At 39.3% G+C, this 13,484-nt stretch overlaps 2 protein-coding genes and 1 long non-coding RNA gene across 5 annotated transcripts in view; 1 reads left to right on the forward strand and 2 right to left on the reverse strand.

Annotated features, from left to right (window-relative positions):
* Nucleotides 1–908, reverse strand: part of LOC144711998 (glycoside hydrolase family 2 protein) — a 29,546-nt gene extending 28,638 nt beyond the window's left edge. Inside the window, exons 1-2 of one of the 2 annotated variants that reach the window (XM_078586176.1) lie at nucleotides 749–908; nucleotides 220–422 (exon numbers count right to left, since the gene is read on the reverse strand). In XM_078586176.1, coding sequence (XP_078442302.1) covers nucleotides 220–355 — 136 coding nt within the window. In that variant the 5' untranslated portion in view covers nucleotides 356–422; nucleotides 749–908. The remainder of the gene's footprint in view (nucleotides 1–219; nucleotides 423–748) is intronic. The other variant, XM_078586183.1, reaches the window with a different exon arrangement.
* Nucleotides 909–9,297: 8,389 nt separating this feature from the next.
* Nucleotides 9,298–10,993, reverse strand: LOC144712019 (two-component response regulator ORR3-like). 2 transcript variants are annotated; one of them, XM_078586199.1, is made up of 5 exons: nucleotides 10,830–10,993; nucleotides 10,662–10,744; nucleotides 10,107–10,184; nucleotides 9,944–10,014; nucleotides 9,298–9,879 (listed from the first exon to the last, which is right to left on the reverse strand). In XM_078586199.1, exons 1-5 carry the CDS (start codon nucleotides 10,930–10,932, stop codon nucleotides 9,579–9,581), a joined length of 636 nt encoding a protein of 211 aa, XP_078442325.1. In that variant the 5' UTR covers nucleotides 10,933–10,993; the 3' UTR covers nucleotides 9,298–9,578. The 2 variants fall into 2 exon arrangements, with proteins under 2 accessions (XP_078442325.1, XP_078442329.1); XM_078586203.1 differs by having other exon boundaries at nucleotides 9,944–10,011; nucleotides 10,830–10,992.
* Nucleotides 10,994–11,068: 75 nt separating this feature from the next.
* On the forward strand, nucleotides 11,069–13,054 carry LOC144712033 (uncharacterized). The gene is made up of 2 exons (XR_013583713.1): nucleotides 11,069–11,498; nucleotides 12,757–13,054. It is a non-coding gene; the product is annotated as an uncharacterized LOC144712033 (long non-coding RNA).
* The last annotated feature ends 430 nt before the right edge of the window (nucleotides 13,055–13,484 follow it).

A 13,484-nucleotide genomic window follows, 5' to 3' on the forward strand; every position in this document is an offset into this window, starting at 1 on the left:
ACTTCAACCATCTTCCTAAGTCTTAAGAGTATAGGAAACTAAGAGCAATACTGATGGAGCACCAATCAAAACATATTCTAAAAGAATATAAAGCCATGGAGGTAGGATCTACAGATTTCCGGTTCTCTCAACAATTAAAATTTTGCATTTTGATTCAGGAAATCACAGAGGCGTATATAATAATTCAATGACAAAAGAGAGAAAAAAAATTGTCGTCACCTTCAATGGTCTCATGGCAGCGGAGAGTAACATGCGCGTCACGCTTTCTCCATTTAATCATAGACGGATCTTCCCATGCTTTGTGACCAGCACTGAAGGAGGAAACTAGCTGCCCAACTAGTGAGGTCGCCATCATCTTGTCTTGTCACACTGATTCTCGCTAACTCTGTCTGCAGTTACAGTTCTTAGAAAAATTCAAACTCCTGCGCAGAAAAAGATGCTTATAGTTTTCCGATCGCCACGTAAATACTCGAATCCCCAAAGCCAAGAATCATAGATTCAATTTCGCATTAGGGCATAGTTCAATGAAGATCCGCAAAGCCGTCACACGAAGTATTATAAACAATTGCTAGATGGAACCAGCGGCAAATGAAACCCGGATTGATGCGCATTAATTACAGGAACGTGATAAACGAATAAACCGAATGTTTTCGCTCGCTAATCCTGAGCAACATTGCCAAGTTAGCATGTAAACCATCAAAATTGCCTTAAAACTTCAAAAATTCAAAAGAGTGAGACCGTCGAGTACCGGTAAATGCAAAACGAAGAGGCCGCCCTATTGATTTATCAGTTGTGATCACAGATCAGTAGTCCATAGCATCAGGCCACTCAATTTTGATCGTCGCTGGCATCTTCCGGTGCAGTTTTTTTCTTGAAAAAAGAGAGGAAGAACTCTGTGGATATACCTCAGTTCCGTTGAGCGAATTTGAGAGAAAAATAAATCAATTTCTCTTTTCTTTATTTTGAGAAATCAAAACGCAATTCGATTCGATATGTTCGAACAGATTCGATCAGTTCGAACAATTTGAGAGTAAAATTGGAGAACAATAAAGCAATTTATCTTTTTCTTGTTTTCACAAATTAAAACGCAATTCGAATTGATATGTTCGAACAGATTCAATCAGTTCGAACAATTTGAGAGTAAAGTTAGAGAAAAACAAAGCAATTTCTCTAGTGCTTATTTTCACAAATTAAAACGCAATTTGATTCGATATGTTCGAACAGATTTAATCAGTTCAATCAATTTGAGGGTAAAATTACAGAAAAATAAAACAATTTCTCTTTTCCTTATTTTCACAAATCAAAACACAATTCAATTCGATATGTTTGAACAAATTTGATCAGTTCGAACAATTTGAGAGTAAAATTAGAGAAAAACAAAGCAATTTCTCTTTTCCTTATTTTTACAAATCAAAGGCAATTCGATTCGATATGTTCAAACAGATTTGATCAGTTCAATCAATTTGAGGGTAAAATTAGAGAAAAATAAAACAATTTCTCTTTTCCTTATTTTCACAAATCAAAATGCAATTCGATTCGATATGTTTGAACAAATTTGATCAGTTCGAACAATTTGAGAGTAAAATTGGAGAAAAACAAAGCAATTTCTCTTTTCCTTATTTTCACAAATCAAAACACAATTCGATTCGATATGTTCGAACAGATTTGATCAGTTCAAAGAATTTGAGAGTAAAATTGGCAAAAAATAAAGCAATGTCTCTTTTCTTTATTTTCACAAATCAAAACTCAATTCGATTCTATGTCTGAACAGATTCAATCAGTTAGAACAAGTCATACTCAGAGAGAGAGAGGGGAGAGAGAGGGGAAAGAGATGGATAAAACCAGTAGTGTCATTAGCTGTAGACATGGTTGTGTGGTGTGGGGCAAAGTTTCACACCAAGTGTGTGAAAATTAGATCACACCAGAACCCCTGTGCGATGTGTGGTGCGAATTCTGCAGAAACTCTAATTGCATATCGCAGAGTAGTAGTTACTATCACGTGCCCCTTGATGCCAGTAGTTCCCATGTCTTGATGCCAAGATTTTCTCAAAATTTCCATTATATTGTGAATCAAGACATGGTATTTGAAAAAATCTACTAATAAAGTACACATTATAAACATGTGATCTAACAAAAATGGCATCACCACAATATGATTGTGACCCACCATCATTATCATCGTCATCATCATCGTCCTTGTTTTCCATCCATGTCACACGAGGCATTGGCCTTTGTCATCATTTATATTGTCATAGGCTGACTACTCGTCCCTAAGGGTTGTTGGATTTGCAGTCAATCATCTGTTCAATGTGAATCTGTCATCTATCATCATCCAAACTGATGGACATATAAATGGACAAAGTCATTTCTGTCATCAGTCATCCGTCATCCATCATACGTTCGAGATGGCGGATGACAGATGATGAAAATGACCCGCATATGACTAATGACAAGGATGACAAAAAATGTGGCGAGAAAATAAAAAAAAGTTGGATTAATAATGTTTCCAATATAGATTCTATATCATTTCTAAAATTTTTGGCATATAAGCATTGTGTATTCTACAATTAATACATGATGCAGGACAACTATGCAAGACAACAGGAGATGATGGATGTAAGAAGTCTTTGGTGACGGAAAAGGGACGATGGGGAAGGGCAAATATTGGGCTGGTTTGGAGAGGGGATGGATAAAACTGACCACAATTCACACGATTGATTTCGAAAGATTTAAATCCGATGAAATAGAAGTGGTGCAGCCCCTTTCCTCGTCGAGGGCGGGAGTACTGTCTTCAACCATCGGGATGATGCCAAGCACCAAAATCAATACTATCGAATTTACGCTCATGGGAAAACTCAAGAAATACCTAATCCACTAGTCGTGACGAGGATACGGGGAATTCTGATCGTATCGTTGGAGGGACGAATGACGTGCGCTGCGGTCAGTTGGTGAGGGGTCAAGGGGGGAGTCGCCCCCTTGCAGGGTGCGGGGCAGCGCCCCGACACCTAGACGGTATGCGCGGCAATCAGTGGTTGCGAGGGCATCCGGGAGCACAATGGGCACGTGTTGGCGGTTGGGGACTCGGTGGCCTAGGCGCTAGGCGGCCCTGGCGGGGGCGGCTTGGCGCTTGGGCGGCCCTGATGGGGCAGCCTGGCGCTTGGATGGCAGGGCGTTGGGCGGCCCTAGCGTGGGCGGCCGGCCACTCGGGCGGCTACGCGCTGGGCGGTCCTGGCGGGCGGCCTGGCGCTTGGATGGCGGGGCGGCCTGAGCGTTGGACGGCCCTGGCAAAGGCAGCCTGGCATTGGAGAGATCCTAACAACGGACGGCAAGACACGAACGGGCACGGAGAAGGAGCAGTGGTCGACGGCTCGGGGTGACGACGGCGGCGGCGATAGTTCGATGGGAAGAGGGCTAGGGCAAGTCCTCCAAGAAGAAAACTCAATTCTTGAAATAAAACTTGCCCAAATGTTTCTTGCAGCATTGGCCTATATATATAGAGGCCTTGGAGGAAAGAGAAAATGCGAGAGATAAAAATAAAAGTAAAGGTAGGCGACGTGATATCATGTCACATCAGAGGGCAGTTCTTGATCTAGCGTTGACAACGTGTCATGACGCGTGAGGGGCGTGCGTAGGTGGAGATGTGCTTGACAGGGCGTACATAGATGGAGACGTGCTTGATGTCGGTGCGTTGACTTTGTCAGTTGACGGCGGCGGTGCATCTGCAAAAGTCGTGTTAACGTCGTCGCCATCAATACATCTTACGACGGAAATTGCCACTTTGAAAGTGGCAGTCGATGATAAAAGCATCATCAACAAATAGCATCATTGATAGAAGCATCATCAATGAGGATGATGACTATGATCGTCACTCATGATGATGAATACCCTCATTGATGAGGCCAATGATTGACATTGGCAAGGATAAAAAATCTCTTAGATAATGACAAAGATTACAATTAAGGAGGAAGATGATTGTAGCAGCAGACAATGATTAAATTGAGAAAGAAGATACATTAAATCCTTAGTTTGGGAAGTGGAGTTATTGGAGAAGACATTCTCCAGTGATCTCCTTTATGCATCAATATAAAATGGAATGATGGGCTAGGGTTTAATGGTAAACTATACCCTAAGTCATTTGGAGTTTCATGCAGATGATAGATTATACATGTACAATAATTGATGATGATAATGGTCCCCTGAGAGAGTGTATTTAATACTAGGTATCTTTCAGAGCATGGGTGTAGCTTGGAATGCCACATGCTGGAAACTTAACCTATCAATTAGATTAAATTAATCATTAAATAATTAATCTAAATACATATATACTCAATTAATAAGGTTGGAAAATAAATGTTACTGTGCCATTAAACTATACTAATACATGGGCCTAAAGAGGGTCACAAGCAAAACATATATGGATTTTAGTGGACATACTTAAAGTTATAAGCTTTATTTGGAAAATTCTCAAATAAATATAAACAGATGGGGAACACCCATTTTAGATGCTCATGCCATCTAGACTTTAAGTGCTCCCCCCTATCTTCTTTTCTACTCGGTTCACTCATTCTAGTAGGGAGACCTGAAGGTCTACTATATCTTCAAGGAGAGTTAGAGAATAATATGATGAGATAAATTTTTGCATCAATAGTGTGGATTTGTCTAAAGGCTGGACGTGCGAATGATTTATAAGATATGTTTTAGGGATCAAGTCAATGATAGAATTCATTCCACACAAGGTGCACATGCCATTTATATTTTGTAAACAAATTATGTACTGATTTTCCATATTCTGCTGTATCAGAATTATTTTTCAAGCACTCAATCAAAGCATAACCCCCCTAAAATGATCATATTCTTTATCTATCGTCGTCAACATTTATTTTTTTCTAGGACTATAATTTTCATCCTCATTGATGACGTGTCCATAGGCATTATCTAATTTCACTGTAAAAATAGTTTTCAGTATTGTCGTGGAAAAAAGTCATTGTCAAAATAAATGTTGTCCTCATCAAGGAAAATCGTAGTCTTTACTGACGAGCATTATCATGATTTTTGTCCATGATGATCTTCTCATAGATTGAGGCAAATGATATTATCTAAATACCTCAGTTACCTCATGTGCTTCTTGTTATATCAGAGCTAAGATTGATTTAAATCCATGATTGTATACTGTTATGTCTGTCTCAAAATATAGCCATCCATCAAATGATATCTTTTGTGAATTGGGCCAATGGACTCATATACAACCGTGACATGAATCAACCTGATTGGTGTTTAAGTATCATACCGTTCATGGATTTATATGGATGATTTAAGTGAAGTCTATCTCTAAAGACTGCCATCCATCTGTCCTTAATGTCTTTACACTAATGGATATAAGATCAACTATAGGGTCAAATAATCCTATTGTTTTCAAATAGTTTCGTTCATGTTTATCTTGAGTATCCATCCTATAGGAATATTTAGAATACATGTTTAGAAACTCATGATCAGTGTATCATGATCTCGTCACGATTCACTAAACCATTGCACATAATTAGGGACTTGATTGTCCACCACACAATTAACAAATAAGTTTTTTCTTTAATGGAACTAAAATGACATGAAAGTGTGATTTGCTTGATGGCCACATAATATATATCAATTGTTGCTGTCAATGATGGCGATTGTCGTCATTGATAGTGAAGATGAACAAAATAGTTATCATCAATGTTGGGTTCTAAGGTTGTGATTTAGGAAAAGCTTTATCAATTCACGAGGCAAAAACTAAAAATAGAATCATAATAGACCTTCTAACCTAAAACCTAATGATCAAATCACATAGAGGTAGATAAGATCCATGATTTTTTTGACTCCTCGAGTGAGTTGTATTGAGCCATTCCTGTGTCCAACCTCTATACATATTCACTTGATCTCTTTACTTCATGAACTTCTTCTTGGGAGCCATGGTAAGATGGTTTGAAATTCCATGATTAAGAACTTTTAGGTCATATCCAAGCTAATATTTTCTGTTTATAGTATGTCTCTGTTGTCCCAAGTCTAAGTACCAATTAAGTAATTGTGACATCGAGCAACCTGATTCATATTTCAGTAAAATACCATTACAGTATTCATACTGGCTACGTGAACAACCACAATCATCATACGGGTTGAAGTAGATAATGCCATTCTATCTAGATATTTCAGCGCGCTTCTCGAATATCCTTTGGCTAAGAATATTCAAAGTATGTGTTTAAAGACTTGCCATCAAAGTATTATGATTTCATCATAATGCACTATGACAGATCATGGATTCATAGATTTCTTCATTGTCATCACATGTATATTATAATGCATGTATTATGTTAATGAACATGGAATGACATATAGAATGTGTTTGACCTGTGGCCACATATACTTCTATTAGTCGATGGGGATGGCCATAATAATCATTGTCCATAGGGAGGATGAGTTTTTGATGGGGGAAATGATTGACATTGATAATGATCCTGTCTATAATAAACAAGCCCATTACATTATTGTTGACAAGGATGATAATTGTTTTCAATAGTGAATTTCTACCCATGACTAAAGTGAATCCTATTTTTACAAAGATGGTCGACAATGTTGATAGAAGCATAATTGATGTGGAGGATGAAAATGATCATCATTGATGTGATCAAATGTTGTCAACATGGAGACAATTTTCATTAAAGGATGCTGACTCATTGATTATAGACAAAGATTATGATTGACGATGATGACATCAATTATTTATTATGACTATGACTATCGTTGAGATGGTGGACAGTTATTGATGATGACCATGATTGACAACTATGATTGCCTTCGTCAACAAGGACAATGATTGTCATTGGCGAGAATGATAATATCATCTATGATGACTTTTTTTTCATGATGATGATGACTATTTTATGACAACAACATTTCACATGGATAAACACTTTGTTGACCTGGATGAGGACTATTGATTAGCAGGACCATTGTTGTTGACGAGGATAAATTTAAATGTCTATGAGGATGGCTGTTATTGACAGTGTTGATAATTGTGTTCTTCAATGACAATGATTGTCAGTGATGATGATAATGACTATGATCGAAAGTGGCTATCTAGACGTGATAGTTCAGTCCCCTTCCATTCACTGCTTTATCATATGTTCCATTTTTTTGTCACCAACGAATGTCAGAATGGTGAAGATGACAACGTTGGACAAATGATAACAACATGAAAGTATGACTGAATGGATGGTGTCAAGTTTGTCATGTTCATCCAAAAGAATCATTTGTCATCCATCCAATAAGCCTACCATACTTACATGTAGAAGATGTGTGAATATTGGTCGAATCTTATCACATGTTCATGTGATAGATTATAATGAAGGGATCACGATCTAGTTGTGCCTCCGGAGGTTATTTATAGAGATCTGATGGTTGCTGAATCTTTGATTCCAAATGGTTTTAAGATATAAATAAAGTATTTTATGTAAATAAACCTACCCTTCGGGAAGGTTGTTGGAGTTAAGTGCCTACCACTGTGACAAAAGCAATAGCCATTAGCAAGGGTGTTACTTGTTCGCTTAAATTTTTCTTCGGCAGGGTGTTGGCACCCAACATCCACCACTTCAATGCTGATAATGTGTAATTTATAGTATTACTTTCAAACATATTGCATTTTTTCACTCTTAAATTATTATAATTCCATGTTATCGTCCTAAAAATGAAACAAACTTGTATTTAGTATATTCTCCTGAATTTTACTGATTTTTACTGATTTTTCTAGAATTTTCTAGAATTTTCTAGAAATTATTTAGTGGAGAACATGAAGAAAATGGCTCTAACACTGCTTGTGGTAGTTTTTGCATGCGTAAAGCTCCTATTTTATTGAAGTTTTTGGTATTTTAACTTGTTTTGGAAGAAAAGATGAGCTTTTGGAAAATTTCCAGGTAAAATAAGAGCTGAGGGGCATATATTCAAATATTTCTAGGGCGGTGTCCAAATAAAATTTTGCATAAGTGGACGTCTTTTTCTGCAAATTTTGTTGAGAGATAGAAGGCCAAAAGGATCATATACCCTAGATTGTTCTAGATTCAAACATAAATATTTGAAGACCCAGCTATCGGGTTGAGCTCCAATTGAGGGCTAGTTCTTCATTGTATCATCTTTCCATTCGTTCGGATGGATTGACGAGAGGAGCACCCAAAGTAAAGAAAATTGAGGAATACTTAGGGGCAAAGTGGAAGTCTCACCCCTTTACCCTTGGTATTAAACCCTATCTTTCTCTCCCTTTTTTCCATTCTTGGATGCTTGCCCATAGTCTGCACTCAAAAGGAAGCTCTCCTTGGATCAACTATTGTCCTGGTATTTTATTTGATGTTAAGTTTCCATCTTCATTGATCTTGATTTGTGCTCCCCTAAATTGCCTCGGCTAGGGCGAAATGTAGTAGCCCTTGTCTTGATTTGAGAAGGAAGTTAGCTAATGATCAAAGTCTATTATCACATAAAAGCATACTATAAAAATTAGATGAATTATCTATTCCTCACTTACCTCTAAATCCCCACATTCTTCACCAGCCATTATTGTTTAAGAACCCTACATTAAGTACTCTCTTTATCTCATTACACTTCTGCTTCTAAATCTTCTTTAAGGATCATGGTTAATGAAGTGAGGACCTATATTCTCTTAATATTCTCTCATATCTCCTAACTCCGTCTGCTCAATTATATTCCCTTATTATCTCTAAGGATCTATCTTTCAGTAAAAACTGAAAAAAAATCATCCCCATTTAACCTTGGAAATATGATCTTCACTGAAGATCATATTTAATCAAGATTTAATCTACTAAAACTACACTCTAAATAGCTTGAATTGAATCCTTGAACCCTGCCTCCCTGTGGACGAGCCCTCTACTCATCATGTGCATCTTAATATAGAGTGTTTATTAAAAATATTATTCTACAAGTTGATTAAAAATAACAATACTAATTAACCTAGCTAATTAGTATTGTCAAACGCCTACCATTGACCAGCACACAGTTACGCTCCACCTGGACTTGGCCTAGCACATCATGTCCCCACTGAGATTTGAACCCATTACCTGGGCTCTGATACCAATTGTTGGAATTAGTAGCCTCCCACTATATCAAAAGCTGTAGCCATTATCAAGGGCACTACACCTTCTCTCAAATCTTCCTTGGCTAGGGTGTTGACTCCCAACAAAGCTAAAGTTAATCTTGGAGAGAAAACAATGGCTTCTGTGGTATACCCTCAATTGTTGCACCGTTCCTTAAAATTATCGGTTTAAGTCACTGTTCCAAGCATCTTCTTCTCTATTCAATCTAATCTCCTTGTATCTAAATACAAAATAACGCAGCAAATACATCAAAACCATATCGGCGATGACCGCTCCATTCTGTACAAATCTCCGAGAGTTTCCAGAGAACTCACTCTTCCGAGCATCTCTCTCCCCATTCAAACTACTTTCCTCGTATCTTGACGCGAGAAAGGAGCAGATTAATCAATACCTTCGTCGTGATTAGCGATTCCCTTCTGTACAAAGACGATTCAATGTTTCTACTGCTCAGGCAGCCACAGTGAATCTCAGCCTCGTCCGCTCAGGCGAGAGCGATCTCTCCGAAGAAATTCCTTCTTCAGAGGCTTTTCTCTTGTTCATTCCTCCACCGACGTTGTTCATCGGCGTTACAACGACCAAAGGAGGGGCGGAAGAAGAAGGCTCTCCGCTATCGCTTTCTTTATCTTCTCTTCTCTTCTCCTCCGCCTCTTCTCTTCTCTTCCCTTTCATCATATGAGGGACCAGCCTCTGAACGTCTGAGAACCGCATTGGCTTGAGGAAGAACTCCTCCGCCCCTTCCTCCATGCACCTGCATGCACGTCCGCTGTCAAATTTTACGTGGAAGATGATGTCAAATCAATCCTCTATCTTACCTGGAAATTCTGGAGGGAACGTTCTCCGAGGACATGATCACTACTGGGATGTCCTTCAAGGGAGAGGTCTCCTGATCCAACACCAAATCGATCTCCTTAGTTCTCCACCAAACTTTGGCGATTAAACTTGGGTTAAAAAATTTATATTAGAGTCTATTTGTACCTTGATCTTCTTCAGAAGGTCGTAGCCGCTCATCCCTGGCATGCAGTAATCTGTGATCACCAGGTTCACTCCGGTCTCCTGCAGGCCAGAGATCAAACTTTATCAAACACTAAACTTTAACATATATAAAAACATTATATGGTTGCGTCGAAGGAACGGCTGGATAGATTATCCATTTAGTACCATTTTTTTTTGAGACTATGTCACAGACCCATCGGGTAGTCTAAAGTTTTGTTCCATAGACTATCTAAAACTCTAGACCAGCTAGTTCCTTAGGCCTACAAGCATGACCCTTTTGTTCCTTAGGCTACCTGTTTAGTTCACCCCATCTGATGAAAATGGAAGGAACCCTAGACCATACATCCTTCTATCCCAACTATATATCCATGGCATGGTTGGATTGTTCTACAAGCATGACCCCCTGGAAGTCTAGAGTTTAGTACCCGGTATTTGACCCAAATGGCACGAAACTCTAGATTACTCAGGGTAACCCTCTGGTAATCTAGAGTTTTGTCCATGATATCTGACTGAAACCTTGGGTAGAGCAAAGGTTACCTGGTTGGACGGCGTGGGGCAGGGTGGATCATCAAGAAGCCCCAAGAACTCGAGAGCCTTGCTACCCGAATCTACAACGGTGACTAGAAGAACAAGAAACAGATCTTCAAGCTCCAAAACACAGACAAAAGAACAACCACAACAAAGAATCTCGGTAAAAGAAAGTACCTTCGTAGGATGAGCTTCGGAGAATTCTCTCGATGATCCTCCTGTCGAGAAGGCTGTCGTCGACGGCGAGGACGTGGAATTTCGTCCCGGTGGCAACCGCCATGGAAAATTGGAGAAGAAGAAGAAGAAGAAGAAGAAGAAGAAGAAGAAGAAGAAGAAGAACTTCCACTCACATTCCTGGCTTAATCTCAGACTTTATACTCTCGGCTGTGCCTTTCTCTCTCTAGAATTAACGTTGTTTGTTGGGAGCGAAGAACGTAGACGGAGGTGGGTTGTCGTAGCGCGACTGGTGGGCTCTCGAGATCGGACGAAAGATATGAATACGTCATGAGTCTATTTGTCCAATCTTAAGGGGGGACGATCACGTGATGGGGTCGAGGAAGAATGGGAGATGGAGAGCCGTCGGATGGTGAGAGAAGATGAGATCTGGGCTGTTGAATGTGGAGATTTGGGGGGGGGGTGGGAGAGATTTGCGAATCTTGGGAATTATATTGGAAATAATATATTCGTATCTTGGTGGGGGCGGGGGAGATCTCGCGGACAACGGGGGGATTTATGGGTCAGTCGGGGCAAACCGATGGCGGCCGCGGAGATGAATTTAAGAGGAGAGGTTTTTGGGCTGAGCACAGGGAGAGTACCACGTTGATCTCCGTTGACCATTTTCTTACGGTAAATTTAAGTCTCTCTCTGTCTCTGTCTCTGTCTCTGTCTGTGAGACTCTCTCGCTATCTATCTCTCTGAGGCTCTCTCGATATCTCTCTCTCTAAGACTCTGTATCTGTCTCTCTCGGACTCTCTATCTCTCTCTCTCCCTCTTCTATCGCTCTATCTGAGACTCTATCTCTCGCTCTCTGAGGATCTCTCTCTCTCTCTCTCTCTGAGGCTCTTTCTCTCTCTCTCTCCCCCTCATCTATCGCTCTATCTGAGGCTCTATCTCTCGCTCTCTGTGGATCTCTCTCTCTCTCTCTCTCTCTCTCTCTCTCTCTTCTATCGCTCTATCGAGACTCTATCTCTCGCTCTCTGAGGATCTCTTTTTCTCTCTCTCTCTTCTATCGCTCTCTCGAGACTCTATCTCTCGCTCTCTGAGGATATCTCTCTCTCTGGTGAGGCTCTCTATATCTCTCTCTCCCTCTTCTATTGCTCTATCGAGACTCTATCTCTCGCTCTCTGAGGATCTCTCTCTCTCTATATATATCTCTCCCCCTCTTCTATCGCTCTATCTATCTCTCTCTCTCTCTGTGAGGCTCTTTCGATCTCTCTGAGACTCCTCTTGACCTCTCTCTCTCTCTAAGACGCCATCTCTCTCTCTCTGAGACTCCTCTCTATCTCTCTCGGAGACTCTATCGCTCTTTCTGAAGTTCTCTCTCTATTTAAGACTCTATCTCTCTCTCTCTCCCTAAGACTCTCTCCCTCTCTCTAAGACTCTATCTCTCTCTGACACTCCTCTCTATCTCCCTCTCTGAGACTCCTCTCTATCTCTTACTTTTATTTGTTTCAATAATTTCTCCGTTATATTTCTCTAAATCTCTTTTACTGCATTCTACATTTCTCTCTTGTTTATTTATCTCTACGTTCATCTTTAGTCCTTTTTTTTCTATATATCACTCTTTTTACGACTATATATCTTTCTCTTCTCTCTAATCCTCGCTCTCCCTTTTTCTCTTTACATTCTCTCTCAATATTATCCCTGTATACGTCCCATCTCTCTCCCTTCTGTGTATACTTCTCACTTTCATTCTCATCTATTCATTCCTCCCTTATTTCTCTCTATCTCTCTCTCTCTCCTGTTACTCTCTATATTTATGTATCTTTTATTTCTCTCCACATTCGCTCTCCACTATTTCTCTATATCTCTCTGTTTTTACATTCGTCTATACGTTTACCTCTATATCTCTTTCTTACTTTCTTTCTTGTATCATTTATTTCAGGCTATCTCTTCCTTAGCTCTTCAGAGCCGTATAAAATACTGTTCAAGGGAACCACTGAAAATTGGCAGCATTTATGGCTTTCCACTATCAGAATCGGCGAAAATCCTAAACTTTGGCGTTTGTTTTGTTTCTTGTGTTTGTTTGACTTTTGCTTTTTGGTGCATTTAAACCCATATTTTGTCTGTTCCAATTCACCAAATTTCACTCTGATAGAAAGGTGAAACATGTATTTTAAGAGTGCATTGTCCCCTGAAATCTGTCTTTCCTTTATTTTAAGCAAGTTTTATTGCTATTTTAATTTCGCATTGGGCTTTCCTCTCCATTAATTGAGCATTATTTATGTACTTCTTACTGGGCGACGACAAAGACATTCTATAGATAATTGTCCTACTTTCTCCTCGATTGAACTGGCGACGGTCTTTATTCAGATTATAACATTTTTAAATTCTACGTTAACTCTGAATCCAGCAAAATAAGATGAGGCCTCGTAGAGATACCCAATCAGATCCACATCATCTATGACGTTTTGCCCCAGTAGTAAATTAACCTTGAATATTTTAAGACTCCCCTAAACTATAAAAAAGAGTAAATATGACCTGAGGATGGAGCCATGAGTTGACCATTCGAAACCCATGTTGGTAAAAATCTCAAGGATATTAAATAAATTTTTTTCTACTGAATTTATTTAAATTTTATTTTTAAGATAAACGAAAATTTTAGGAAATATT

Source organism: Wolffia australiana, chromosome 1 (assembly GCF_029677425.1).
Source record: "Wolffia australiana isolate 7733 chromosome 1, ASM2967742v1".
Lineage (NCBI taxonomy): Eukaryota > Viridiplantae > Streptophyta > Magnoliopsida > Alismatales > Araceae > Wolffia > Wolffia australiana.

Bases quoted from the DNA above. Each gene is read 5' to 3' on its own strand.
- LOC144712019 (XM_078586199.1), bottom strand. From the start codon at position 10,932: ATGGCGGTTGCCACCGGGACGAAATTCCACGTCCTCGCCGTCGACGAC. The intron at 10,745-10,829 runs GTACTTTCTTTT...TTGTTCTTCTAG, and splicing joins CCGAAGCTCATCCTACGAAG to TCACCGTTGTAGATTCGGGT. The intron at 9,880-9,943 runs GTAAGATAGAGG...ACGTGCATGCAG, and splicing joins GTTCCCTCCAGAATTTCCAG to GTGCATGGAGGAAGGGGCGG.